The following is a 26,112-nucleotide window of genomic DNA, read 5'->3' on the forward strand; positions in this document are numbered from 1 at the left end:
GTCTCACACAAGTTTTTGCCGTAAATACGATTGAATAGATTCTAAGAAAATTACTTAAAAAGGTAATTTGTTGAACGAGATTACGGCTATATAACGCTAATGATGTAAGAAAGAGTTTTAGTCATTTAAATTTTAATAATTTATGAGATACTTGAAAAATAGGAATTTAATTATTTTTTTTAAAAAAAATAGGAATTTATTTTATTGAATTCCCATGCAGATTAAAGAATTGAGTTATTTTTAATAATAACAAATGGAGTTGAAAATAATGATTATAGAAGAAAAGGAGAGAAGGGAACACAAGCTCAGCCTTCCTTTCATGAGAAAATAAATCGATATTTAAATGATTCTTTGTTTTCATTCCATTATAAATCATGCCTCTTCAATTTTCAGAAGCGGACACAAGCACAGCCTTCCTTCTCTAACCGACCCCGCATGATATTATTTTTCCCTCGAGTATATTAGCTAATAATGCTGTAATAAAATAAAAACTAAACGTTTTATAATGATAAGATGTTTTGGCAAACAAGCCTACATATTTTAGAACTGAAACAGTATCATCCCTCCATATATATTGGAACGGAGGTGGTATCATGTAGGAAATTAGCTCAATTAAGATGACAAGAAACAAAGAAAGGAGGAAACTACAATTACTGTTACTACAATCAGTATGAACTCTAGAGTTCAGAATACCTTAACAAAATTGCTTTCAGCAGAGTATATTAACTGCTGCATTGCCTCTATAAATGAGAACTAAAACCAAACACAAAAAATTTACAGTCAGCCAGCAGACAAATGTATTTACGATTCCTAGTTGCTATTCAATCTTCAATTGTCTGAATTTCTCCCATCATAATTCGGTTACTAACCACATTGAATCCCAAGACCGAGGGGCTTACTTTCTTCCCTTTCTTTCCCTTCCTTTTTCCACTTTTTGCCTCCCCATCCATAGCTGCCACAGTACTCGGGATTGGGTTGCCAAACCGATCATAAGTCGTCTCTCCCAACCCCAAGGCAGTGGTATTTTTATCATTCCCATTTTTGGAAGCAATTTCAAAAACATCAGCAGGCAAAAAATCTTTGTAATTAAGAAACTTGTCGATAAATTCACGATCACGATCGTAGGAGCCAAGGTTCTCAGTCAGAAGCAATTCCGCCTCCTCTCTTGACTGCTTTAGGCAAAATTCCAAGAAACTCGTATCTACAAGAAAAATAGCACATTAATCAGTATATACAACTAAGTTTTTCACTAAATTTTTAGGTATTCGAGATTACAACTCGAGCTCAAGTAAAATACAAAACCCCAGCTTCTATGAAATACAAGTTGTAGACCCTACACGGATGCGCAGTTCAGGGACCAAGAGTAGGAGAAAGTGTAACAGAGGTAAGAGGATCAAATAGTAATTCTACAAGAAATTTTAAAATATCGGTGCACAACAGTACCTTTAGATCCAATAAGCCGGATGCACTCATTCTCGCACCATTCTTTAAAGTCCGTAGCCTCTGCAAAAGTAGGAAAAAGGGTTAATAAACATCCCCATTTTTTCCAAAGAAATGCCAAAGAAGAAAACACCACCTAAAGTGTCTACCTGAATGCTTGGTTGACACACCCTTCTTCCCTTTCTGGGACAGCTGAGCAGAGGAAGCTGATGCAGAATGTGAATACTCTGCAGTCCTGGGCCCAATAGATTTCTGCCGGTTCAGTGACCCCCCAATAGCTCCTTTCACAGGGGTGCTGCTTTTGCTACCCAAACTACCTTGGGTTCTAAGTTGAGGAAAACCTGACCTGTGATGCATGTGGTAGAGTCACCTTTTCAGCCAACAGATTTCATTCTTCAAGATGACACAAATATGATGAGCCATACAATTACCTCAAACCCAAGCCTTTCCAATCAGGTTTTACCAAGAATGCATGAAAAGAATTACCACATAGATGTAAATAGCTAGCAAACACTGCTTGGTATGGTCTCCAAACAATTTCCGAGTTAGAAATACTTGAAAGACAAAACACCACTAGAGAAAATTATTGGCCATTCGTTTTACAAATACTGACAGCGACCCCATCTCACAAGCTCATGTTCATAAGAGGTAGTTGGTTTAAATTGGTGACTTCCAGTATCAATCCCAACTTTCAGTATTAATATTAACTCATGTATGGTCTCCCTTGTATGTCAAACTCCAGTACCCAATTCCAGCTGTGACACCCTACACCGGGTCAATCAGTTAAAAATCAATTGCACAGATACCCTCCAGCTGATACGCCATCTACCGTGGTTCCAACTGAACATGCTGACTAGATGTGTTGTCGATTAACGTGTTTGTGTGACTAACCATGGCCTAACTCTCATTAGATATCTTTACATATGCAGTGGAACTGGTACTGCTTTTTGCAAACAATTATTGGGGTAAAGAAAGCATCATGCTCACTTTCACAGGAAAAAACATCGTGATACATGGTCATGGTAAAATAAGCAAAAAATCAACACTCCGAATCTAACTGCCAAATTATGAAAATACTAGACAATTATGTGAAAATAGACAATTTTATAAAATAGATTGGCAAACAAATAATAAAAAGACTGACAAATTGTGGGAATATTCGACAATTATGTGCATAATACCAATGGCTACTGACATGAAAACACAATAAATAAATCAACAAACTCCATGAAAAACACGATACTACATGGTCAAAGCAAGCATCAACATTACATGTAAGATACAGAAGACGAATAAAGAAAATAGAAAGACACGTACTGCTTTTCCTCAGTGGCTGGTCGCTCCAATGGGCCCCAGAATAGATCATCCTCAACTTTATGTTTTGAATGGGAAGAACCTTGCGGGTTGATCGGGATAGGGGTTGAAGCCTTTGCAGGAGATGATGAAGATAATGACCAAGACGGACGACTCACAAGGGAAGGTTGATTTGTAGCAAGTTTCTGAGAAGGTACCTGAACCACATGCACCGAAGAAGACGTTTTCTTTTCCTGTTCCTTCAGTATGTCCCTCAATGATGCAGGTTTATCAGACTTCCCAGAGTCGGTAAACCAAGCAGGAACAGGGGAAGGACTAGTAGACTCCCCCTTCCAGACAACAAAATCTCCCAAGGAAGGACCAGAGGGAATAGTTGAAAGCACTTCCTTCTCCTGATGTATTTGGCGAACATTTTTTCCTTTATCATTGGGACTTGATCTAACAGATACATCAACTGAAGCAGCAGAAGCAACCTTGGCTCCAGTACCCCTGGTTTTAGCAGACTTCTTTCGACCATTTTTAGTATCTTTAGCCTCAATAAAATCATCAATAGTTGAATCAGTTTGAGAACTCATTATGTTTCCAGGAGCAGTGTCGGAAAGCTTAACGTCATCAGTTTCCCAAAATACATCTTCTTCTTGGTTCTTCTTGCTCTTGGACACCGAAGTAGTATCTGATTTTACATTTAAATCAATTCTGGTAGCATCAAGCTGAGCTTTATGATCTGAATTCACAACTACCCCAGCCCAAAGAGTTTCAACACCCGTGGAGCTCAGAGGCGTCAAGATATCAGAGGCAGCCATTTCTTCTCGCGCTCTGCTCTGCTCTTCCAGCTGTATTTCTAATAATGATTTTGGCTTAAAACCAGGAGCAGGTTTCCATACACGGCCAGATGGAACTTGTCTTTTGTCTGGTGAAGCATAAGCAAGTTGTTCGGTTTGAATCTTTGTCTCACTGGTCACAATATGATTTCTAATCATCACATCAGGCAAAGAATTTTGGTTGGTTGAGTAATCTGCAGCCATGACACCATCAGCAACTGTCATCGGGTTTCTTCTTCTCCTTTTCGGGGATACATTCTGCAAATGCATCTCCATGGACAGAAAGTTTCTCCAATTTTTCGTTGCCAAAGTTCAACCCTTGAAATTCAGCTGACTTTGGCTGTTGTGCCTTAGAAACAACCCTAGCCGAATCCCCAGCAACCTTTGCAGGCTTTTGCTTTTTTGCTTTTTTATCTGACATTTTTTTTGATTCCCGTGTTTCAGGAATTTTGACTTCCCTAACCGTATTGGACTCGTCCTCCTTACATTGATCCACATCTTCCGGTGCTTCCAACGATCTTGTAGGAATTTCTTCCAACGCATCTAGATGTTCAGGAATCAACAGCTCGGTCTTCTGAACACCTCTCTGCAAGGGAACTGCTTCTTTTAAGTGTTCGCCGGGAAGAACACGTGAAGTAGCGTCCAAGGCTGCAACTCTAACAGATTCCTCTAAGTGTGATGCATGTCCCAAAGAATATCTGTTTTCTGTTTCTGACTTGGGTGTTGTATCCACAGCAGCCGAAACAGTCAAAGAACTCTTCAGATTATTTTTAACTTCTTCCACAGGCCTTTTCACATTATTTCCAAAAATTTGATGAGGCAGATGTACAGAAGAAGATTCTGAACCAACATTTGAGCCAAGATCATCAGAAATGCTGGAAGGTAAAATAGTGTTGGAAGCACTCTGATCTTGCAAATTTAGAGATTGCTGCAAACCCATCTGAGACAACTCGTGCAGTTGTTGAAACCTTGCATGATCCATGCTCACATTTCCACCTGGTAAGCTGGCAGTTTGAAAATTTAACATGGTTGGGTTACCCAAATGTGACTGGGTCTGACGTTCAGACAGCACTTGTGAAAGCAAATGTTGCTGCTGAAGTATTAACTGCTCCTCCTCATGTTTCTGTTGATGCTTAAGCAACAACAATTTATCTAAAAGTGACAGTTGCTGTTGTCCAACTGGGGCCTGAGACTGTAGCTGCAACAAGTACTGTTGTTGCAACAAACTCAGGAGTTGCGGATCTTGAGAGAGACCGGTAGCGAGTAGCTTTTCTCTTGTTAACAGGTTACTTTGATTATCCGTAAGGGGAGCTAGCAGATTAGACAAAGAAGCATTCTGTGACTTTAGTCTCTGCTGCGCTAGCCCAAATGCAGATTGTGGGGTGAAATTCGGGCCATGATGCATGCTCAGGCTATCTTGATGTGGGTCCAAACCCCCTTGAACATGAAAATTCGACCAGCCACTGATTCCATTGTTACCGGTGGGAGCAGATCTGTCATGTGAGTTCTGAAAGGTGGACAGTATATCTGTATTCTGCATGTGATGGGCTGCTCGAGCATTGTCCGCAATTGCAGATAAAAGCTTTGATTGTGCAAGTGAGGGGTCAATCACATCTGCTTTGGCAGCTATGGAAACTTCATCTCTCCCAGGCCAAAATGAATAGGGATTTTGCAGAGATCTCTGCCTTTCCAAAGAAATTTTTTGGGCCAATAGATAAGGGTTGTCCCCACTATCAGACCCCAAAGGAGCACGTGCGCCCTGCATACCTGTTGAACAACACCAATTCAGTTTGAGAAGATACACTATCATGGAAACCATAACATTTCATAAAGGAGACATGAAAGCATCAAAAGATGAAGAAGATCAAGAAGCCAAAAGAAGGCTTTTCCTTTCTTGACAAGTTACACGAACCTTCACTGAGGGCAAACTTCTCAATGGGGGCACTATTCATTCCACCATACATCAACGACTCTAGAAACCTGTTTTCTGCATCCGTTCTTGAACCATGATTATAATTTGGAGCCTTTTTCAAGAAATCCGCCTCACTGGAAACCACGTGAGGCATCCCAAAGCTACTGTAATTCAATCTACCAACTGGATCAAGGATTTCCGTCGGCTTAGAGGTACTAAATCCAGGAGGTGGCCGAGCCTTGGCACGCAAGTGAGGCATCGCATCACCGAGTAAAGAAAACGGGGCCTCGGCGGGTGCACTGGCCAAGCGAACTTGCAACTCTATGCCAAAATATCCGGACTCAAACCAAGTAATTATATCACTCCCAGAGAAAGGACCTTGAATTTCACCTTGGGGGTCTTTATAGCAAAGGACTAAGTCTTCAGGAGATGGCTGAGAAGCCTTCTGTTGTTCCACCTCCTGGTCAAATACAGCAGATGGTTGCCTTCTCATTGCAGCGTGACCATCACCCATCTGCCGCATGGGTCCTTTTGTGGAATTAGAGGAATCCATCAAACATTTTTCCCAGAGATTGTTAGAATCTTTCTGAACATCACTTGATATCTCTCTCCAATCGTGAGAAATTGAACGAGAGCGTTCTGCAAAAGATGAAGACCTCCATGGATCTGAGTGAAGAGTTGAAGAATTCCCCGAATTACTAAAGTCTCTAGTTGCAGGAACATCATTAATTTTCTCATGGAGAGTGTCATCTTTTTTCATAGCTGAAACAAAACAATAAGTCATTTCCACCATCAGTACAACAAATCAGGGAATATTTTCCCAATCGAATCTAGCCCAAAAGACTAACTCTAAGCACAGTACTGACAGTGAGTTAAGGTTCATTCACATGCAAATTATAGCCAAAAGAATAAGTCCAGGCTTTGTAATGATACTGGGTTAAGATCCATCCTTTCTCAAAAAAGCAAACAGAAATAAGAACAACAGTCTCGTAGAAATGGAACCTAAAATGCAACATCTAAAATTAACTCACAACAGCGGGGAGAAGAACCTATGACCATCAAGATCATTTCAAATTAATTTTTTTATTAATTCACAGTGTGGGATTAAGAAGCCAGTTGATCAAGCTTCTTGTTGCACAGCACAATTTAGAACAATCAAAATGAACCACTTGAATTTACCTTCAGCATTCAGTTTGTGATCAGGAAATGTTTGGTAATCCTTCATTTTCTCAGCCTCAGTATTAGGCCAAGAATATATGTGTTTTTCATGAGATAATCCTTCTGAATAATTTGAACAACCACCCCTGGCATTGTCCAAAGCTTCATGCTTAAAATCCTCATGAGTAACTAGCAAATCGTCCCTACCCCCTGCTGAAGTAAATCATAACATCAGAATTCGATATTCATCTACATGAACAAGCCAAAGAAAATAAAAACACAAAAACAGAGTGCAAAATTGTAAATCAAAGTATATAAATACCAAGCCTGTTTTGTTTCGACTGCATAAAATCAGATGTAGTTCGACCAGCTGATCCATCATTATTAATCTGTGGAGCACCACTACTCACAATCTCCCCTTGGTCAATGCCCTTCAGAATAAACTACACAAACACCCAAAAAATTAACAATTATCTTCAAGCTAATATCCCATAATAGCAGAATATAAATTTACCAATTCATCAGGAGTTGGCACACAAAAAGCCAGAGGTTCCACAGGTTCTTCTTCTGTGAGTGAAGGCACTTTTACAGCCCCCTCAAATAAGTTAGCACGAGATCTCATATTTGATGTCCTGTATATATCAATTAATTTTGACCGGTCATATTTTAGAGGATGGGAATCTCCGCGGCTACTCTCACTTTTTTCCGAGACAAATCCTCGAGCTTGAAAGTCAGTATCCACGTGCAAAAATGAGCTTCCCTCCGAACTAACACTTCCCCTGCCAAGAGAAAGGATTGTTGGAGCAGGGTTCTCTCTACGACCACGGCCATGTGAAAATGCATGAATCGGCTTGTTTTGTGCCGAACTTTGGTGACTAGGATCTGCTTTACCTCGACTGTAAGAAGAGTTAGATCTCCAAGGCCGATGGTATTCTGCACCCTTCTCATCCTTTCCATGGTAAGGAATGTAGGAGGAACCTTTATCATGATTCATGTCCACTTCTTTGTTGGAGTCCCCCCTCTCACGCAAAGCCTGGGTCTCCTTATCACCCAGCCCCCAGCGAGAGTTCCATTTGTTCTCCCTACGTTGGTCATGACTTTCTCTTTTTCCTGTATCAGTCCATCGGTCCCCTGGGCCTCGAAATGCTTCCCCGTATTGTTTCCCAGATGAATCAGTCCAGTGATCCACCCTACGGTTGTCAGTGTTCTCTCTTTCCCCCTCCTTCCGTCGATCTTTGCGGATAGCAGAATTGGTCTCCCTTTCTTCATCACGCCAGCGATCGCGATGACCAGATTCCATATCCATAACTGATGGGCGGAAAACATCTTTTTTCTTATAGTTAACATCTAAATCATCTCCATTTCCAGGCAGTTTCACAACATCTGAATGACTGGAATGACCGGGAACGGGGCTGAAATGGTTTTCCTGTAAAAAAATATTAATATAACCACAAATGAAAAAAAAAAGTGAGGCCTTTGAAAAGCATCCACAAACTTTCTTATTTCATTCCAACATCTCATGATTGTAATAAGCAAACTAAGTTAATAAGAGCACAAGTTAAAAGTGACAAACCCCAGTAACCAATCCAGTCTTATTATCCCCTGGTTTTGGAAGAAGCCACTGTGGTGAGAGCGGAATGGGATTGTCAGAACCTTGAACATCTACATTCATCAGAAAGAGATGACAAAAGTAAATAACGGGCCAAAGGCATAACTGAAGATAATATTTTGCTGTCTCAGCTCTCAATAGTTGGGAAGATACTTCAATATTTGTCAATCTGAGTTGAACCAAAACATACAATATTGACTTATCATACAATATTGACTTATCACTTAAGAAAAAGATAATAAAATGGCATCCTTAAAACTTAAAACCTTATTATGGAATGCAAAAATGGACTACATTGCAGAATGAGTTCATTTCACCACCAACCGATGAAAAGATCGGCCCTACCAGTAAAATGTATGGTAATTTCCTGCTTTCTTTTTAATGCAAAGTTGCAAACAAACAGCGATGTGGCACCCAAACTTCAGCTTAATAGCCGAAAAAGTAAACCAAAATTTAGCAGTAGGTTAACAGTGCAAGATCAACACCGTAATTAATAATTAATAAAACACTAAAAATAATAATAAAAAAGTAAAAACATACAAAAACAAATACCACCCTTCTTTCGCATTTAAGAAACTAATCACAAAATAACAGAAATCGTGTAAATTCATCAATCAAGAAAGAAAACCCTAAACCCACAGTACGTCACACAGGGAAGAATACCAGTAGCTTTAATGTAGGGTTTCATGTAAACGAACAAAAACAAACTCTAAAGAACGTAAATTTAAATACAAAAAAAAACTTTTTTTCCCAAAAAATTGAAAAACCTGATATATACAACATATCGGTATAAAAGAATCTGAAAAATAGAATAATCGGTTGAATGCGAGGGTGAAACGACCTTTGGGAATCTGATTAGGGCGAGAATCGAACTCGGTCCTGTGAGCCATTGATGATGCGAGCGAGATTTTTAGAGAGAAAATACGGTAAAGAGAGAGAGTTAACAGGAAGAATTCTTGTGATAGACTGCTGAAAAGAGGAACGAAATGGCGAGGCGGGGGAAGTATAGGGTAAGGGCAAAGTCCAGATTATAATAAAATAATAATAAATAAAATTAAATTAACGGTAAATTTAAGAAAAATGCATCTGCCAACATTTCAATTAAAATTCAGTACCTAGATATATTTTTTTAGGAATCGGTACCTGAAAAATATATACTTTTAGTTTTAACCCTTATAAGATAAAATTTACATTTTTACCCATTATATTATTTAAATAAATATATTATTTTATTCACAAACATTACATGTGTCTTTTCCATTTAAAATATAATTTTTAAAAAATATTGTTTCTCAATTATCATGGAATAAAAGTAAATACTTATTTTGACATACAAAGTACCTATTATGGGGTTTCAGATACTTGATTTCGCTCTTTGAATACTCCAAATATATAAGAAAATACTGTATTTTCGAGCATTGATCATAAATCCAGTCATTGTTGGTCTTTTAATGAAAAATACATTAGGATGACTTATTCATGTCATTTTATTTTTTTTTTAAAAAAAAAACATAGGTCATCACTCATCATGAAATAAGATTAAATATTTATTTTGACCTACAAAATACCTATTTTGGAGTTCCAAATGTTTGATTTGACTCTATAAATACTCCAAATGTTTAAGAAAATACTGGATCTTCGAGCTATCACAATAAATTCAATAATTGTTGGTCTTTTAATTGAAAATGCATTAAGATGACTTATTCATGTCATCTAATTTTTGAAAAAACACAGTTTCTCACTCATTGTTGAATTAGAAAAAAAATACTTATTTTGATCGATAAAATACCTATTTTGAAGTTTCAAATATTTGATTTGGCTATTTGAATACTTCAAATGTGTAAAAAAATATTTAAGTTTCAAGTAATATTAAGTGACGTTTGATGGTGTCATTTGTGAAGTTAAAATGTGATACTTAAATTGGTACAAATAGTATCTAATTAGAGTCTATAAATAAATGATTTTACCCCGTAAATACTCATATCCAATTATTTGATAATGCCAAAATATAATTTGAAGTTAATATTAAGTGACATCGATGATGAAATTCGTGAAGTAAAAATGTGATACTTAAATTAATACAAATAATACATAATTCGAGTCCACAAATACTTGATTTTACCTTCTAAATACTCAAATTCGATTGAGTATGTCAAAATACATAGTTCGAAGATAATATTGAATGTTATTTGATGATGAGATTTGTGAATAAAAAACGTGCTACCTAAATTGATACAAATAGTACCTAATTTGATTTCACATATACTTGATTTACTCTTTTAAGACTCAATTTTGATTATTTTTGGATATAAAAAAATATAGTTTCAAGTAATATTGAGTTACTTTTGATGTGTCATTTGTGAAGTTAAAATATGATACCTAAATTAGCACAAAAAGTGTCTAATTCGAGTATATCAATACTTAATTTTACTCCCTAAATGAGAAGTACTTAATTTGAGTTTGCAAATACTTGATTTCGTAAATGAGATATTCACAATATGTATTAAAATATTGGATATTCGAATAAGAAAAGTAAGTTCACCAAGTGTTGGTATTTTTATAGAATATACATTTGGATGACATATTCATCTCATTTAATATTTAAAAAAAAAACAAATTCTCAACTAAACATGAAAATTTTAAAGTACTTATTTTTACTTGAGATGTACATAATTTGAGTTTGCAAATACTTGATTTCGTAAATGAGATACTCCCAATATATATTAAAATACTGGATATTTGAATAGACAACGTAAGTTCACCAAGTATTGATATTTCTATGGAATAAGCATTTGAATGACATATTCATCTCATTAATATTTTTTTGTAAAAGAAAACAAATTCCCAACTAAGCATGTAAATTTTAAAGTACTTATTTTATTTGAGAAGTACCTAATTTGATATTGCAAATATTTGATTTTCTATATGAGATACTCATAATATGTAATAGAATATTGGATATTCGAATATACAACGTAAGCTCACCAAGTGTTTATCTTTCCTTGGAAGATCCATTTAGATGACATATTCATCTCATTTAATATTTTTTTGTAAAAAAACAAAAAAAATTCCCAGCTAAGTATTTAAATTTTAAAATATTTAGTTTTACTTGAGAAGTATTTAATTTGAGTTTGTAAATAATTGATATCTTGAATGAGATACTCACCATATGTATTAAAATACTGGATATTCGAATAGACAACGTAAATTAACCAAGTGTTGTTCTTTTCATGGAAGATGTATTGATACGAAGAGTATCTAAATTGGTGAAGTTAAAAATATGATAGCTAAATTGGTACAAAGAGTAGCTAATGCGAGTTCGCAAATACTTGATTTTACTCTCTAAATACTTATATCCAACTATTTTGGGATGTCAAAATATATAATTTGAAGTTAATATTGTGTGGTATTTGATGATGACATTCGTTAAGTAAAAATGTGATACCTAAATTAATACAAATAATACCTAATACGAGTCCACAAATACTTGATTTTACCATTAGATACTCAAATTCAATTATTTGATGATGTCAAAATATATAATTTGAAGTCAATATTAAGTGAACTTTGATGATGAGATCCGTGAAATAAAAATGTGATACCTAAATTGTTAAAAGTATTACATAATTAGATTCAACTGATAATTGATTTTATCATTTAAAAACTCAAATTTGATAATAAGTATAATGAAAGAATATTGATACATATAATGAATGATTACCAATAAATATTATGAATGAATACTAATGTGGATGATATCAAATGAAGTATTGCCTTGTCATTTAATGAATACCAACAAGTATTGGGAATGAATATTAATGATATTATAAATTAATACTCATAAATATAAAGAAAATAATACTAATAAGTATAATGAAAAATTACCAATAAGTATTATGTCAAATAAGAATAATTGTCAAATAAGTCATTCAATGAATATCAAAAGTATTGTCAATTAATATTGATGAGTATTTTATAAATCATTAATTCAAAAATCGATAGATATACTTAAAATGCAAACTTCAAGCTCATTTACGAACTATGTTCATAATGCATCTTCCAATTAGTCCACGATGAATAATGAACTATGTTTATTTATTTAAATGATATGAATAAGTATCATAAAGAATTTTCCAAGGAAAGATTGCATATTCGAAAATTCAGTATTTTAATGCATATTGTGAGTATCTCATTTACGAAATCAAGTATTTGCAAACTCAAATTAGATACTTCTCAAGTAAAACTAAGTACTTTAAAATTTTCATGCTTATTTGAGATTATTTGAGATTTTTTTTACCAAAAAAATATTAAATAAGATGAATATGTAATCCAAATACATATTTTAATGGAAAGACCAATACTTGATTAACTTACGTTTGCATGTTCGAATATCAAGTAGTCTATTTATATATTATGAGTATCTCGTGTACCAAATCAATTATTTGCATTATGAAACTAGGTACTTCTCAAGTAAACATCCATGCTTATTTGAGAATTTGTTTTTTTTTTTTACAAAAAAATATTAAATGAGATGAATATGTCATCCAAATGCATATTCCATAGAAAGACCAACACTTTGTGAACTTAAGTTTCATATTCGAATAGCCAGTATTCTATTACATATTATGAGTATCTCATGTACCAAATCAAGTATTTGCAATATGAAATTACGTACTTCTCAAGTAAAACTAAGTAATTTAAAATTTTCATGCTTATTTGGGAATTTTTTTTTTTTTTTACAAAAAATATATTAAATGAGATAAATATGTCATCCAAACAAATCTTCCATGGAAAGCAAACACTGGGTGAACTTACGTTGGATATTCGAATATCCAGTATTCTATTACATATTATGAGTATCTCCTGTACCAAATCGAGTATTTGAAAACTCAAATTAGGTACTTTTCATCCAAATTCATATTCCATGAAAATACCAAAACTTGGAGAATTTACATTGCCTATTCGAATATCCAGTATTTTGTTACATATTGTGAGTATCTCATTTACGAAATCAAGTATTTGCAACTCAAATTAGTTACTTCGCATGTAAAACTAAGTACTTTAAAATATTCATGCTTATTTTAGAATTTGTTTTTTGTTTTTTTACAAAAAATATATTAAATGAGATGAATATGTCATTCAAATGCATTTTCCATGAAAAGTCAACACTTGGTGAACTTACGTTGCATATTTGAATATCCAGTATTCTATGACATATTATGAGTATCTCCTATATCAAATCAAGTATTTACAAACTCAAATTAGATACTTCTCATCCAAATGCGTATTACATGGAAATACCAACACTTGGAGAACTTACGTTGTCTATTCAAATATATAATATTTTAATACATATTGTGAGTATCTCATTTACGAAATCAAGTATTTGCCAACTCAAATTAGGTACTTCTGAAGTAAAACTAAGTACTTTAAAATTTTCATGCTTATTTGAAAATTTGTTTTTTTAACAAAAAAATATATTAAATTAGATGAATATGTCATCCAAATGCATTTTCTATTGAAATACCAATACTTGGTGAATTTACGTTGTCTATTCGAATATCCAGTATTTTAATACATATTGTGAGTATCTTATTTACGAAATCAAGTATTTGCAAACTCAAAATAGGTATTTCTCAAGTAAAACTAAATATTTTAAAATTTACAAATATGTATTTCTCAAGTAAAACTAAATATTTTAAAATTTACATGCTTACTTTGGAATTTAATTTTTTTTACAAAAAAATATTAAATGAGATGAATATATCATCCAAATACACCTTTCATGAAAAGACAAACAATAACTAAATTTATGATGATTTTCGTATTTTCTTACACATTCGAAGTATTTAAAGAGTCAAATCAAGTATCTGGAACTTCAAAATATATACTTTATATGTCAAAATAAGTACTTAATCTTATTTCATGATGAGTGAATAACTATATTTTTTAAAAAATAAAATGACATGAATAAGTCATCATAATGCATTTTTAATGAAAACCAACAATGACTGAATTTCTTGTTATTTTTCGAAAATATAGTATTTTTTTACACATTTGGAGTATTCAAATAACAAAATCAAGTATCTGAAATCCTATAATAGGTACTAATATTTTGGTAGATGGAAAAGACACAATTAATTTGGTGGATAAAATTATATATTTATTTAAATAATAAAAGGGCAAAAATGTAAATTTATCTTTGTAGGGAGCTAAAACTAAGTTTGTATAGTTGTCATGTATTGATTTGTAAAAAAAATCAAATAGGTACTGAATCTTAAACAAAAGATGTACAGAGGTATTTTTTTGAAATTTGTCCTTAAATTAAATTAAATTTAAATTAAATTAAATGCAAGAGTTTAGATTAAAGCAAAAACTTACGTAAGATGGTCTCACGAATCGTATTTTGTGAAACAGTATATCTTATTTGAATCATCCATGAAAAAAGTATTATTTATTATGCTAAAAATATTACTTTTTATTGTGAATATCGGTAAAGTTGATCATCTTACAGATAAAGATTCGTGAGACTGTCTCACAAAAAACATACTCATTAAGTAAAGCCGATTGCCCCATGCACGAGTAAAAAGATTTTCAAATTAACAAACCTCTGATAATTACTCTATTTTTTTCCAAAAAAAAAAATTATTTATATATTTTTCATGCCACAAGTCCTAACTGTCAAATTTCAAACTTTATTGATTTTTAATATTTTGCATTGATTCATAAATCTCTAATTTTTTAAAATTTGTGTCGACTGAATATAATTTTTTTTCAACTTAATTAATTATCACATTTTTCACAAAAAGGGTTTTTTTTTTCCCACCCAATTTTTTGATAATTTTTATAGCTCTTTTAAAAATTTCAATAGTTTCGTATCGTATTAATTGTGTAATTTAATAAGTAATCAATTTATTTTTTTTAAGAGTTTTGTATGAAATAATATGAAAGGTCTTCACAAGAATGCTCGGAAGAGAGGGACTGCGCCTTCATGGGCCTATATTGGTATGGGCCTGTATCGGTTTGGTACATTTGCTGTAAAATATTTTCAGTAAGGCGAAGCTGCAAGTAAAAATTCAATCACATTCTGATTGAAGCTGATAAGTTCTAAAATTTATGCTGGTAAATCCAAACTGAAGCAAAGAGCTGAAGATTATGCTGTAAATTGTAGACCAGCACAATTGCAAGATGAACAGTATTAACGGCCATAATTAAAGTAATAAAAAAGTATTTTTTTAATCCATAAAATCAGTTGTCCAGATTGAAAAATATCACATTACGAAGTTCTAGGTAGATTCAGCACACAGCTTGAGTGTTTTTCGTTCTACCGCCAAGTTGACAGACGCTGAAATCTGCAAGAGTTTGAGGGAAGTTAAAAGAAAGCTCTTCTCTTGACAGTACTTGAGAGAAATCGATTATACATAACCAAGGCAACGCTGGATTGTTCTCGTGTAGTGGAGCAGTTAATTTTTTAAGGCTTGAGCTCCGTTATTGACCTTATAGTTTAATAATATTCATGTTACTTTGCTTTTACTTCAATCATTATAACAAGAAAGAAACTTCGACCTTCAGATTCTTCTCATCACATTTGAAAAATATCTAAATTCTTGTTCTTGCTTGCATATTTTTTCTAATGATCCTACAAGATTGAACTATATAGCTGATATTGGTCAAATGCATATGTTTTGTACAATCCTAGGATAATTACCTCACGCAGTGTCGTTTCTGTGATATTATTATATATAAGGGTTTGGACCCAAGATCCACAGCCAACTTATTCTTAAACGCGGTTTGCATTGGGGAGAAAACCATCAAGGACGAAGATTGTTTTCTACTGAAACTCGACACGAACTCAGACATCCTCAAAGCACAGAGCACACCAAACACGGAGATCGTCCATCACACAATATGGGGATTCTTTAGTCGAAGAACTGGCCTGTTGATCCAATTCGAGGATACAAAGTTGATAAGAATGAAAGCTGCCAAAGGAGATGACAGTGTGTTCTGTGAAACAAGCATGGAATCGTCGCTGCAAGATTACAGATATGTTGAAGGAATCAACATCGCACATAGCGGGAAGACTGCTGCAACGTTGTATAAATATGGAAAAATATTGAATAGAAGATGGAAATTGGAGGAGACTTGGAAGATTGAAGAGGTCGATTTTAACATTTGTGGGTTGTCTTTGGATTATTTCTTGCCGCCAGCTGATGTCAAGAAAGAACATGAAAACGATGAGAGTGCATGGAATGTGACATTTTAAGAATTTATATTTATTTTGAACTTATTTTTTTTCAAGAACAAAAGCTTAGGTGATTTTATTTTTTGTTAATATATCTTGTTTGATTTGTGTAACCTTGCATTTCATTTTATTCTCAATATTTATGAGGTTTGAACGGAATGAAATATGTAAAAAAGTATTGAAACAAAATGACAGAGTTTCAAGATATTTGAAATATTGGAATCATGCAGTTGTGAGGTTAAAAGTCTATAGAAAAAAAAATTTGAGTTAAGAGAGAGAAGAAATATAAGTAAAAACTATTGAATATATAAGAAAATTACATAAAAAGGTAAATTGTTGAACGTGATTATGGCTATATAACGCTAATGACGTAAATAAGAGTTGAGTCATTTAAATTTTAATAATGTATGAGATGCTTGAAAAATAGGAATTTAATGATTATTTTTTTAAAAAAAATAGGAATTTAATTTATTGGATTCTTATACAGATTAAAGAATTGAGTTATTTTTAATAATAACAAATGGAGTTGAAACAATGATTATCGGAGAAAATGAGAGAAGTGGACACAAGCACAACCTTCCTTTCATGAGAAAATAAATCGAAATTTAAATGATTCTTTGTTTTCATTTCCATAATAAATTATGCCTCTTCAGTTTTCAGAAGTGGATACAAGCACAGCCTTCGTTCTCTGACCGACCCCGCTTGACATTACTTTTCCATCGGGTATATTAGCTACATTTCTTTCACGGTTACCTCAAATTTATATCATAAGAATTAGAATGTATTTCTTCTTCTTTTTTTACTAATATAACTTTGTTAATAAAGCCTTGATAAAAAAAATAAATACATGTTTTGTAACGATAAAGAGGTTTTGGCAAACAAGCCTATATATTTTAGAACTGGAACAATATCATCCCTACATATGTTTTGGAATGGAGGCAGTATCAGGTAGGAAATTAGCTCAATTAAGATAACAAGAAACAAAGAAAGGAGGAAACTACAATTACTGTTACTACAATCAGTATGAACTCTAGAGTTCAGAATACCTTAACAAAATTGCTTTCAGCACACTATATTAACTGCCGCATTGCCTCTATAAATGAGAACTAAAAACCAAACACAAAAAATTTACAGTAGGCCAGCAGACAAATGTATTTACGATTCCTAGTTGCTATTTAATCTTCAATTGTCTGAATTTCGCCCATCATAATTCGGTTACTGACCACATTGAATCCCAAGACCGAGGGACTTACTTTCTTCCCTTTCTTTCCCTTCTTTTTTCCACCTTTTGCCTCCCCATCCGCAGCTACCACAGTACTCGGGACTGGGTTGCCAAACCGATCAGAAGTCATCTCTCCCACCCCCGAGGCAGTGGTTTTTTTTTCATTCCCATTTTTGGAAGCAATTTCAAAAACATCAGCAGGCAAAAAATCTTTGTAATTAAGAAACTTGTCGATAAATTCACGATCACGATCGTAGGAGCCAAGGTTCTCAGTCAGAAGCAATTCCGCCTCCTCTCTTGACTGCTTTAGGCAAAATTCCAAGAAACTCGTATCTACAAGGAAAATAGTACATTAATCAGTATATACAACTATTTCACTAAATTTTTAGGTATTCGAGATTACAACTCGAGCTCAAGTAAAATACAAAACCCCAGCTTCTATGAAAACAAGTTGTAGACCCTACATGCATGCACAGTTCAGGGACCAAGAGTAGGAGTAAGTGTAACAGAGGTAAGAGGATCAAATAGTAAATTCTACAAGAAATTTTAAAATATCGGTGGTCAACAGTACCTTTAGATCCAATAAGCCGGATGCATTCATTCTCGCACCATTCTTTAAAGTCCGTAGCCTCTGCAATAGTAGGAAAAAGGGTTAATAAACATCCCCATTTTTTCCAAAGAAATGCCAAAGAAAAAAACACCACCTAAAGTGTCTACCTGAATGCTTGGTTGACACACCCTTCTTCCCTTTCTGAGACGGCTGAGCAGAGGAAGCTGATGCAGAATGTGAATACTCTGCAGTCCTGGGCCCAATAGATTTCTGCCGGTTTAGTGACCCCCCAATAGCTCCTTTCACAGGGGTGCTGCTTTTGCTACCCAAACTACCTTGGGTTCTAAGTTGAGGAAAACCTGACCTGTGATGCATGTGGTAGAGTCACCTTTTCAGCCAACAGATTTCATTCTTCAAGATGACACAAATATGATGAGCCATACAATTACCTCAAACCCAAGCCTTTCCAATCAGGTTTTTACCAAGAATGCATGAAAAGAATTACCACATAGATGTAAATAGCTAGCAAACACTGCTTGGTATGATCTCCAAACAATTTCCGAGTTAGAAATACTTGAAAGACAAAACACCACTAGGGAAAATTATTGGCCATTCGTTTTACAAATACTGACAGCGACCCCATCTCACAAGCTCGTGTTCATAAGAGGTAGTTGGTTTAAATTGGTGACTTCCAGTATCAATCCCAACTTTAAATATTAATATTAACCCATGTATGGTCTCCCTTGTATGTCAAACTCCAGTACCCAATTCCTGCTGTGACACCCTACACCGGGTCAATCAGTTAAAAATCAATTGCACAGATACCCTCCAGCTGATACGCCATCTACCGTGGTTCCAACTGAACATGCTGACTAGATGTGTTGTCGATTAATGTGTTTGTGTGACTAACCATGACCTAACTCCCATTAGATATCTTTACATATGCAGTGGAACTGGTACTGCTTTTTGCAAACAATTATTGGGGTAAAGAAAGCATCATGCTCACTTTCACAGGAAAAAACATCATGATACATGGTCATGGTAAAATAAGCAAAAAGTCAACACTCCGAATCTAACTGCCAAGTTATGAAAATACTAGACAATTATGTGCAAAATAGACAATAATTTTATAAAATAGATTGGCAAACAAATAATAAATAGACTGAAAAATTGTGGGAATATTCGACAATTATGTGCGTAATATCAATGGCAACTGACATGAAAACTCAATAAATAAATCAACAAACTCCATGAAAAACACGATACTACATGGTCAAAGCAAGCATCAACATTACATGTAAGATACAGAAGACGAATAAAGAAAATAGAAAGACACATACTGCTTTTCCTCAGTGGCTGGTCGCTCCAATGGACCCCAGAATAGATCTTCCTCAACTTTATGTTTTGAATGGGAAGAACCTTGCAGGTTGATCGGGATAGGGGTTGCAGCCTTTGCAGGAGATGATGAAGCTAATGACCAAGACGGACGACTCACAAGGGAAGGTTGATTTGCAGCAAGTTTCTGAGAAGGTACCTGAACCACATGCACTGAAGAAGACACTTTCTTTTCCTGTTCCTTCAGTATGTCCCTCAATGATGCCGGCTTATCAGACTTCCCAGAGTCGGTGAACCAAGCAGGAACAGGGGAAGGACTAGTAGACTCCCCCTTCCAGACAACAAAATCTCCCAAGGAAGGACCAGAGGGAATAGTAGAAAGCACTTCCTTCTCCAGCTGTATTTGGCGAACATTTTTTCTTTTATCATTGGGACTTGATCTAACAGATACATCAACTGAAGCAGCAGAAGCAACCTTGGCTCCAGTGCCCTTGGTTTTAGCAGACTTCTTTCGACCCTTTTTAGTATCTTTAGCTTCAATAAAATCATCTATGGCTGAATCTGTTTGAGAACTCATTATGTCTCCAGGTGCAGTGTCGGAAAGCTTAATCTCTCTCTCAACTGACTTAACATCATCAGTTTCCCAGAATACATCTTCTTCTTGGTTCTTCTTGCTCTTGGACACCAAAGTAGTATCTGATTTTACATTTAAATCAATTCTGGTAGCATCAAGCTTAGCTTTATGATCTGAATTCACAACTACCCCAGCCCAAAGAGTTTCAACACCCGTGTAGCTCAGAGGCGTCAAGCTATTAGAGGCAGCCATTTCTTCTCGCGCTCTGCTCTGCTCTTCCAGCTGTATTTCTAATAATGATTTTGGCTTAAAACCAGGAGCAGGTTTCCATACACGGCCAGATGGAACTTGTCTTTTGTCTGGTGAAGCATAAGCAAGTTGTTCGGTTTGAATCTTTGTCTCACTGGTCACAATATGATTTCTAATCATCACGTCAGGCAAAGAATTTTGGTTGGCTGAGTAATCTGCAGCCATGACACCATCAGCAACGTCATCAGGTTTCTTCTTCTCCTTTTCGGGGATAGATTCTGCAAATGCGTCTTCATGGACCGAAAGTTTCTCCAATTTTTCGTTGCCAAAGTTCAACCCTTGAAATTCAGCTGACTTTGGCTGTTGTGCCTTAGAAACAACCCTAGCCGAATCCCCAGCAACCTTTGCAGGCTTTTGCTTTTTTGCTTTTTTATCTGACATTTTTTTTGATTCCCGTGTTTCAGGAATTTTGACTTCCCTAACCGTATTGGACTCGTCCTCCTTACATTGATCCACATCTTCCGGTGCTTCCAACGATCTTGTAGGAATTTCTTCCAACGCATCTAGATGTTCAGGAATCAACAGCTCGGTCTTCTGAACACCTCTCTGCAAGGGAACTGCTTCTTTTAAGTGTTCGCCGGGAAGAACACGTGAAGTAGCGTCCAAGGCTGCAACTCTAACAGATTCCTCTAAGTGTGATGCATGTCCCAAAGAATATCTGTTTTCTGTTTCTGACTTGGGTGTTGTATCCACAGCAGCCGAAACAGTCAAAGAACTCTTCAGATTATTTTTAACTTCTTCCACAGGCAGAGAGGCATCCCAGTTGTTTCGCTTCACAGTATTTCCAAAAATTTGATGAGGCAGATGTACAGAAGAAGATTCTGAACCAACATTTGAGCCAAGATCCTCAGAAATGCTGGAAGGTAAAATAGTGTTGGAAGCACTCTGATCTTGCAAATTTAGAGATTGCTGCAAACCCATCTGAGACAACTCGTGCAGTTGTTGAAACCTTGCATGATCCATGCTCACATTTCCACCTGTTAAGCTGGCAGTTTGAAAATTTAACATGGTTGGGTCACCCAAATGTGACTGGGTCTGACGTTCAGACAGCACTTGTGAAAGCAAATGTTGCTGCTGAAGTATTAACTGCTCCTCCTCATGTTTCTGTTGATGCTTAAGCAACAACAATTTATCTAAAAGTGACAGTTGCTGTTGTCCAACTGGGGCCTGAGACTGTAGCTGCAACAAGTACTGTTGTTGTAACAAACTCAGGAGTTGTGGATCTTGAGAGAGACCGGTAGCGAGTAGCTTCTCTCTTGTTAATAGGTTACTTTGATTATCCACAAGGGGAGCTAGCAGATTAGACAAAGAAGCATTCTGTGACTGTAGTCTCTGCTGTGCTATCCCAAATGCAGATTGTGTGGGGAAATTCGGGCCATGTTGCATGCTCAGGCTATCTTGATGTGGGTCCAAACCCCCTTGAACATGAAAATTCGACCAGCCACTGATTCCATTGTTGCCGGTGGAAGCAGATCTGTCATGTGAGTTCTGAAAGGTGGACAGTAAATCTGTATTCTGTATGTGATGGGCTGCTCGAGCATTGTCTGCAATTGCAGATAAAAGCTTTGATTGTGCAAGTGAGGGGTCAATCACATCTGCTTTTGCAGCTATGGAAACTTCATCTCTCCCAGGCCAAAACGAATAGGGATTTTGCAGAGATCTCTGCCTTTCCAAAAAATTTTGGGCCAATAGACAAGGGTTGTCCCCACTATCAGACCCCAAAGGAGCACGTGCGCCCTGCATACCTGTTGAACAACACCCATTCAGTTTGAGAAGATACACTATCATGGAAACCATAACATTTCATAAAGGAGACATGAAAGCATCAAAAGATGCTGAAGATAAAGAAGCCAAAAGAAGGCTTTTCCTTTCTTGATAAGTTACACGAACCTTCACTGAGGGCAAACTTCTCAATGGAGGCACTATTCATTCCACCAGACATCAATGACTCTAGAAACCTGTTTTCTGCATCCGTTCTTGGACCATGATTAAAATTTGGAGCATTTTTCAAGAAATCCGCCTCACTGGAAACCGCGTGAGGCATCCCAAAGCTACTGTAATTCAATCTACCAACTGGATCAAGGATTTCCGTCGGCTTAGAGGTACTAAATCCAGGAGGTGGCCGAGCCTTGGCACGCAAGTGAGGCATCGCATCACCGAGTAAAGAGAACGGGGCCTCGGCGGGTGCACTGGCCAAGCGAACTTGCAACTCTATGCCAAAATATCCGGACTCAAACCAAGTAATTATATCACTCCCAGAGAAAGGACCTTGAATTTCACCCTGGGGGTCTTTATAGCAAAGGACTAAGTCTTCAGGAGATGGCTGAGAAGCCTTCTGTTGTTCCACCTCCCGGTCAAATACAGCAGATGGTTGCCTTCTCATTGCAGCGTGACCATCACCCATCTGCCGCATGGGTCCTTTTGAGGAATTAGAGGAATCCATCAAACTTTTTTCCCAGAGATTGTTAGAATCTTTCTGAACATCACTTGATATCTCTCTCCAATCGTGAGAAATTGAACGAGAGCGTTCTGCAAAAGATGAAGACCTCCATGGATCTGAGCGAAGAGTTGAGGAATTCCCCGACATACTGGATTCTCTAGTTGCAGGAACATCATTAATTTTCTCATGGAGAGTGTCACCTTTTTTCATAGCTGAAACAAAACAATAAGTCATTTCCACCTTCAATACAACAAATCAGGGAATATTTTCCCCATCGAATCTAGCCCAACGACTAACTCTAAGCACAGTACTGACAGTGAGTTAAGGTTCATTCACATGCAAATTATAGCCAAAAGAATATGTCCAGGCTTTTTAATGATACTGGGTTAAGATCCATCCTTTCTCAAAAAAGCAAACAGAATTAAGAACAACGGTCTCGTAGAAATGGAACCTAAAATGCAACATCTAAAATTAACTCACAACAGCGGGGAGAAGAACCTATGACCATCAAGATCATTTCAAATTAATTTTTTTATTAATTCACAGTGTGGGATTAAGAAGCCAGTTGATCACGCTTCCTGTTGCACAGCACAATTTAGAACAATCAAAATGAACCATTTGAATTTACCTTCAGCATTCAGTTTGTGATCAGGAAATGTTTGGTAATCCTTCATCTTCTCAGCCTCAGTATTAGGCCAAGAATATATGTGTTTTTCATGAGATAATCCTTCTGGATAATTTGAATAACCACCCCTGGCATTGTCCAAATTTTCATGCTTAAAATCCTCATGAGTAACTAGCAAATCGTCCCTACCCCCTGCTGAAGTAAATCATAACAACAGAATTCGATATTCATCTACATGAACAAGCCAAAGAAAATAAAAACACAAAAACAGAGTGCAAAATCGTAAATCAAAGTATATAAATACCAAGCCTGTTTTGTTTCGACTGCATAAAATCAGATGTAGTTCGACCAGCTGATCCATCATTATTAATCTGTGGAGCACCACTACTCACAATCTCCCCTTGGTCAATGCCCTTCAGAATAAACTACACAAACACCCAAACAATTAACAATTATCTTCAAGCTAATATCACATAATAGCAGAATATAAATTTACCAATTCATCAGGAGTTGGCACACAAAAAGCCAGAGGTTCCACAGGTTCTTCTTCTGTGAGTGAAGGCACTTTTACATCCCCCTCAAATAAGTTAGCACGAGATCTCATATTTGATGTCCTGTATATATCAATTAATTTTGACCGGTCATATTTTAGAGGATGGGAATCTCCACGGCTACTCTCACTTTTTCCCGAGACAAATCCACGAGCTTGAAAGTCAGTATCCATGTGCAAAAATGAGCTTCCCTCCGAACTAACACTTCCCCTGCCAAGAGAAAGGATTGTTGGAGCAGGGTTTTCTCCACGACCACGGCCATGTGAAAATGCATGAATCGGCTTGTTTTGTGCCGAACTTTGGTGACTAGGATCTGCTTTACCTCGACTGTAAGAAGAGTTAGATCTCCAAGGCCGATGGTGTTCTGCACCCTTCTCATCCTTTCCATGGTAAGGAATGTAGGAGGAACCTTTATCATGATTCATGTCCACTTCTTTGTCCGAGTCCCCCCTCTCACGCAAAGCCTGGGTCTCCTTATCACCCGGCCCCCAGCGAGAGTTCCATTTTTTCTCCCTACGTTGGTCATGACTTTCTCTTTTTCCTGTATCAGTCCATCGGTCCCCTGGGCCTCGAAATGCTTCCCCGTATTGTTTCCCAGACGAATCAGTCCAGTGATCCACCCTACGGTTGTCAGTATTCTCTCTTTCCCCCTCCTTCCATCGATCTTTGCGGATAGCAGAATTGGTCTCCCTTTCTTCATCACGCCAGCGATCGCGATGACCAGATTCCATATCCATAAATGATGGGCGGAAAACATCTTTTTTCTTATAGTTAACATCTAAATCATCTCCATTTCCAGGCAGTTTCACAACATCTGAATGACTGGAATGACCCGGAACGGGGCTGAAATGGTTTTCCTGTAAAAAAATATTAATATAACCACAAATGAAAAAAAAAAGTGAGGCCTTCAGAAAGCATTCACAAACTTTCTTATTTCATTCCAACATCTCATGATTGTAATAAGCAAACTAAGTTAATAAGAGCACAAGTTAAAAGTGACAAACCCCAGTAACCAATCCAGTCTTATTATCCCCTGGTTTTGGAAGAAGCCACTGTGGTGAGAGCGGAATGGGATTGTCAGAACCTTGAACATCTACATTCATCAGAAAGAGATGACAAAAGTAAATAACGGGCCAAAGGCATAACTGAAGATAATATTTTGCTGTCTCAGCTCTCCAAAGTTGGGAAGATACTTCAATATTTGTCAATCTGAGTTGAACCAAAACATACAATATTGACTTATCACTTAAGAAAAAGATAATAAAATGGCATCCTTAAAACTTAAAACCTTATTATGGAATGCGAAAATGGATTACATTGCAGAATGAGTTCATTCCAACACCAACCGATGAAAAGATCGGCCCTACCAGTAAAATGCATTGTAATTTCCTGCTTTCTTTGTAATGCAAAGTTGCAAACAAACAGCGATGTGGCACCCAAACTTCAGCTTAATAGCCGAAAAAGTAAACCAAAATTTAGCGGTAGGTTAACAGTGCAAGATCAACACCGTAATTAATAATAATTAATAAAAACACTAAAAATAATAATAAAAAAGTAAAAACATACAAAAACAAATATCACCCTTCTTTCGCATTTAAGAAACTAATCACAAAATAACAGAAATCATGTAAATTCAGCATTCAAGAAAGAAAACCCTAAACCCATAGTACGCCACACAGGGAAGCATAACAGTAGCTTTAATGTAGGGTTTCATGTAAACGAGCAAAAACAAACCTCTAAAGAACGTAAATTTAATACAAAAAACAACTTTTTTCACAAAATTGAAAAAACTGATAGACACAACATATCGGTAAAAAAAATCTGAAAAATAGACTAATTGGTTGAATGCGAGGGTGAAACGACCTTTGGGGATCTGATTAGGGTGAGAATCGAACTCAGTCCTGTGAGCCATTGATGATGCGAGCGAGATTTTTGGAGAGAGAAAATTAACAGGAAAAAACTCTTGTGATAGACTGCTGGAAAAAGGAAGGAAAAGGCGAGGCGGGGGAA

The 26,112-nt window shown here is 36.0% G+C and overlaps 2 protein-coding genes across 4 annotated transcripts; both read right to left on the reverse strand.

Moving 5' to 3' along the window:
* Positions 1-618: 618 nt before the first annotated feature.
* Positions 619-9,256, reverse strand: LOC142552877 (protein ESSENTIAL FOR POTEXVIRUS ACCUMULATION 1-like). Its single transcript, XM_075662763.1, is given in 11 exon segments — positions 619-1,201; positions 1,444-1,503; positions 1,590-1,786; positions 2,758-3,797; positions 3,799-5,342; positions 5,488-6,249; positions 6,667-6,855; positions 6,968-7,088; positions 7,160-8,071; positions 8,219-8,307; positions 9,096-9,256. Coding segments are annotated over 11 exon segments (5,343 nt in total). The 5' UTR covers positions 9,145-9,256; the 3' UTR covers positions 619-821.
* Positions 9,257-17,444: 8,188 nt separating this feature from the next.
* LOC142552876 (protein ESSENTIAL FOR POTEXVIRUS ACCUMULATION 1-like) lies at positions 17,445-26,107 on the reverse strand. Of its 3 annotated transcripts, none has more exons than XM_075662761.1 (10): positions 25,966-26,107; positions 25,107-25,195; positions 24,048-24,959; positions 23,856-23,976; positions 23,555-23,743; positions 22,377-23,138; positions 19,609-22,231; positions 18,436-18,632; positions 18,290-18,349; positions 17,445-18,051 (listed from the first exon to the last, which is right to left on the reverse strand). In XM_075662761.1, the coding sequence occupies exons 1-10, from the start codon at positions 26,012-26,014 to the stop codon at positions 17,672-17,674; spliced, it is 5,382 nt and encodes a 1,793-aa protein (XP_075518876.1). In that variant the 5' UTR covers positions 26,015-26,107; the 3' UTR covers positions 17,445-17,671. The 3 variants fall into 3 exon arrangements, with proteins under 3 accessions (XP_075518876.1, XP_075518877.1, XP_075518875.1); XM_075662762.1 differs by having other exon boundaries at positions 22,377-23,015; positions 23,555-23,746; XM_075662760.1 differs by having other exon boundaries at positions 23,555-23,746.
* Between the last annotated feature and the right edge of the window lie 5 nt (positions 26,108-26,112).

This window comes from Primulina tabacum, chromosome 8 (genome assembly GCF_025594145.1).
Source record: "Primulina tabacum isolate GXHZ01 chromosome 8, ASM2559414v2, whole genome shotgun sequence".
NCBI classification, from domain to species: domain Eukaryota; kingdom Viridiplantae; phylum Streptophyta; class Magnoliopsida; order Lamiales; family Gesneriaceae; genus Primulina; species Primulina tabacum.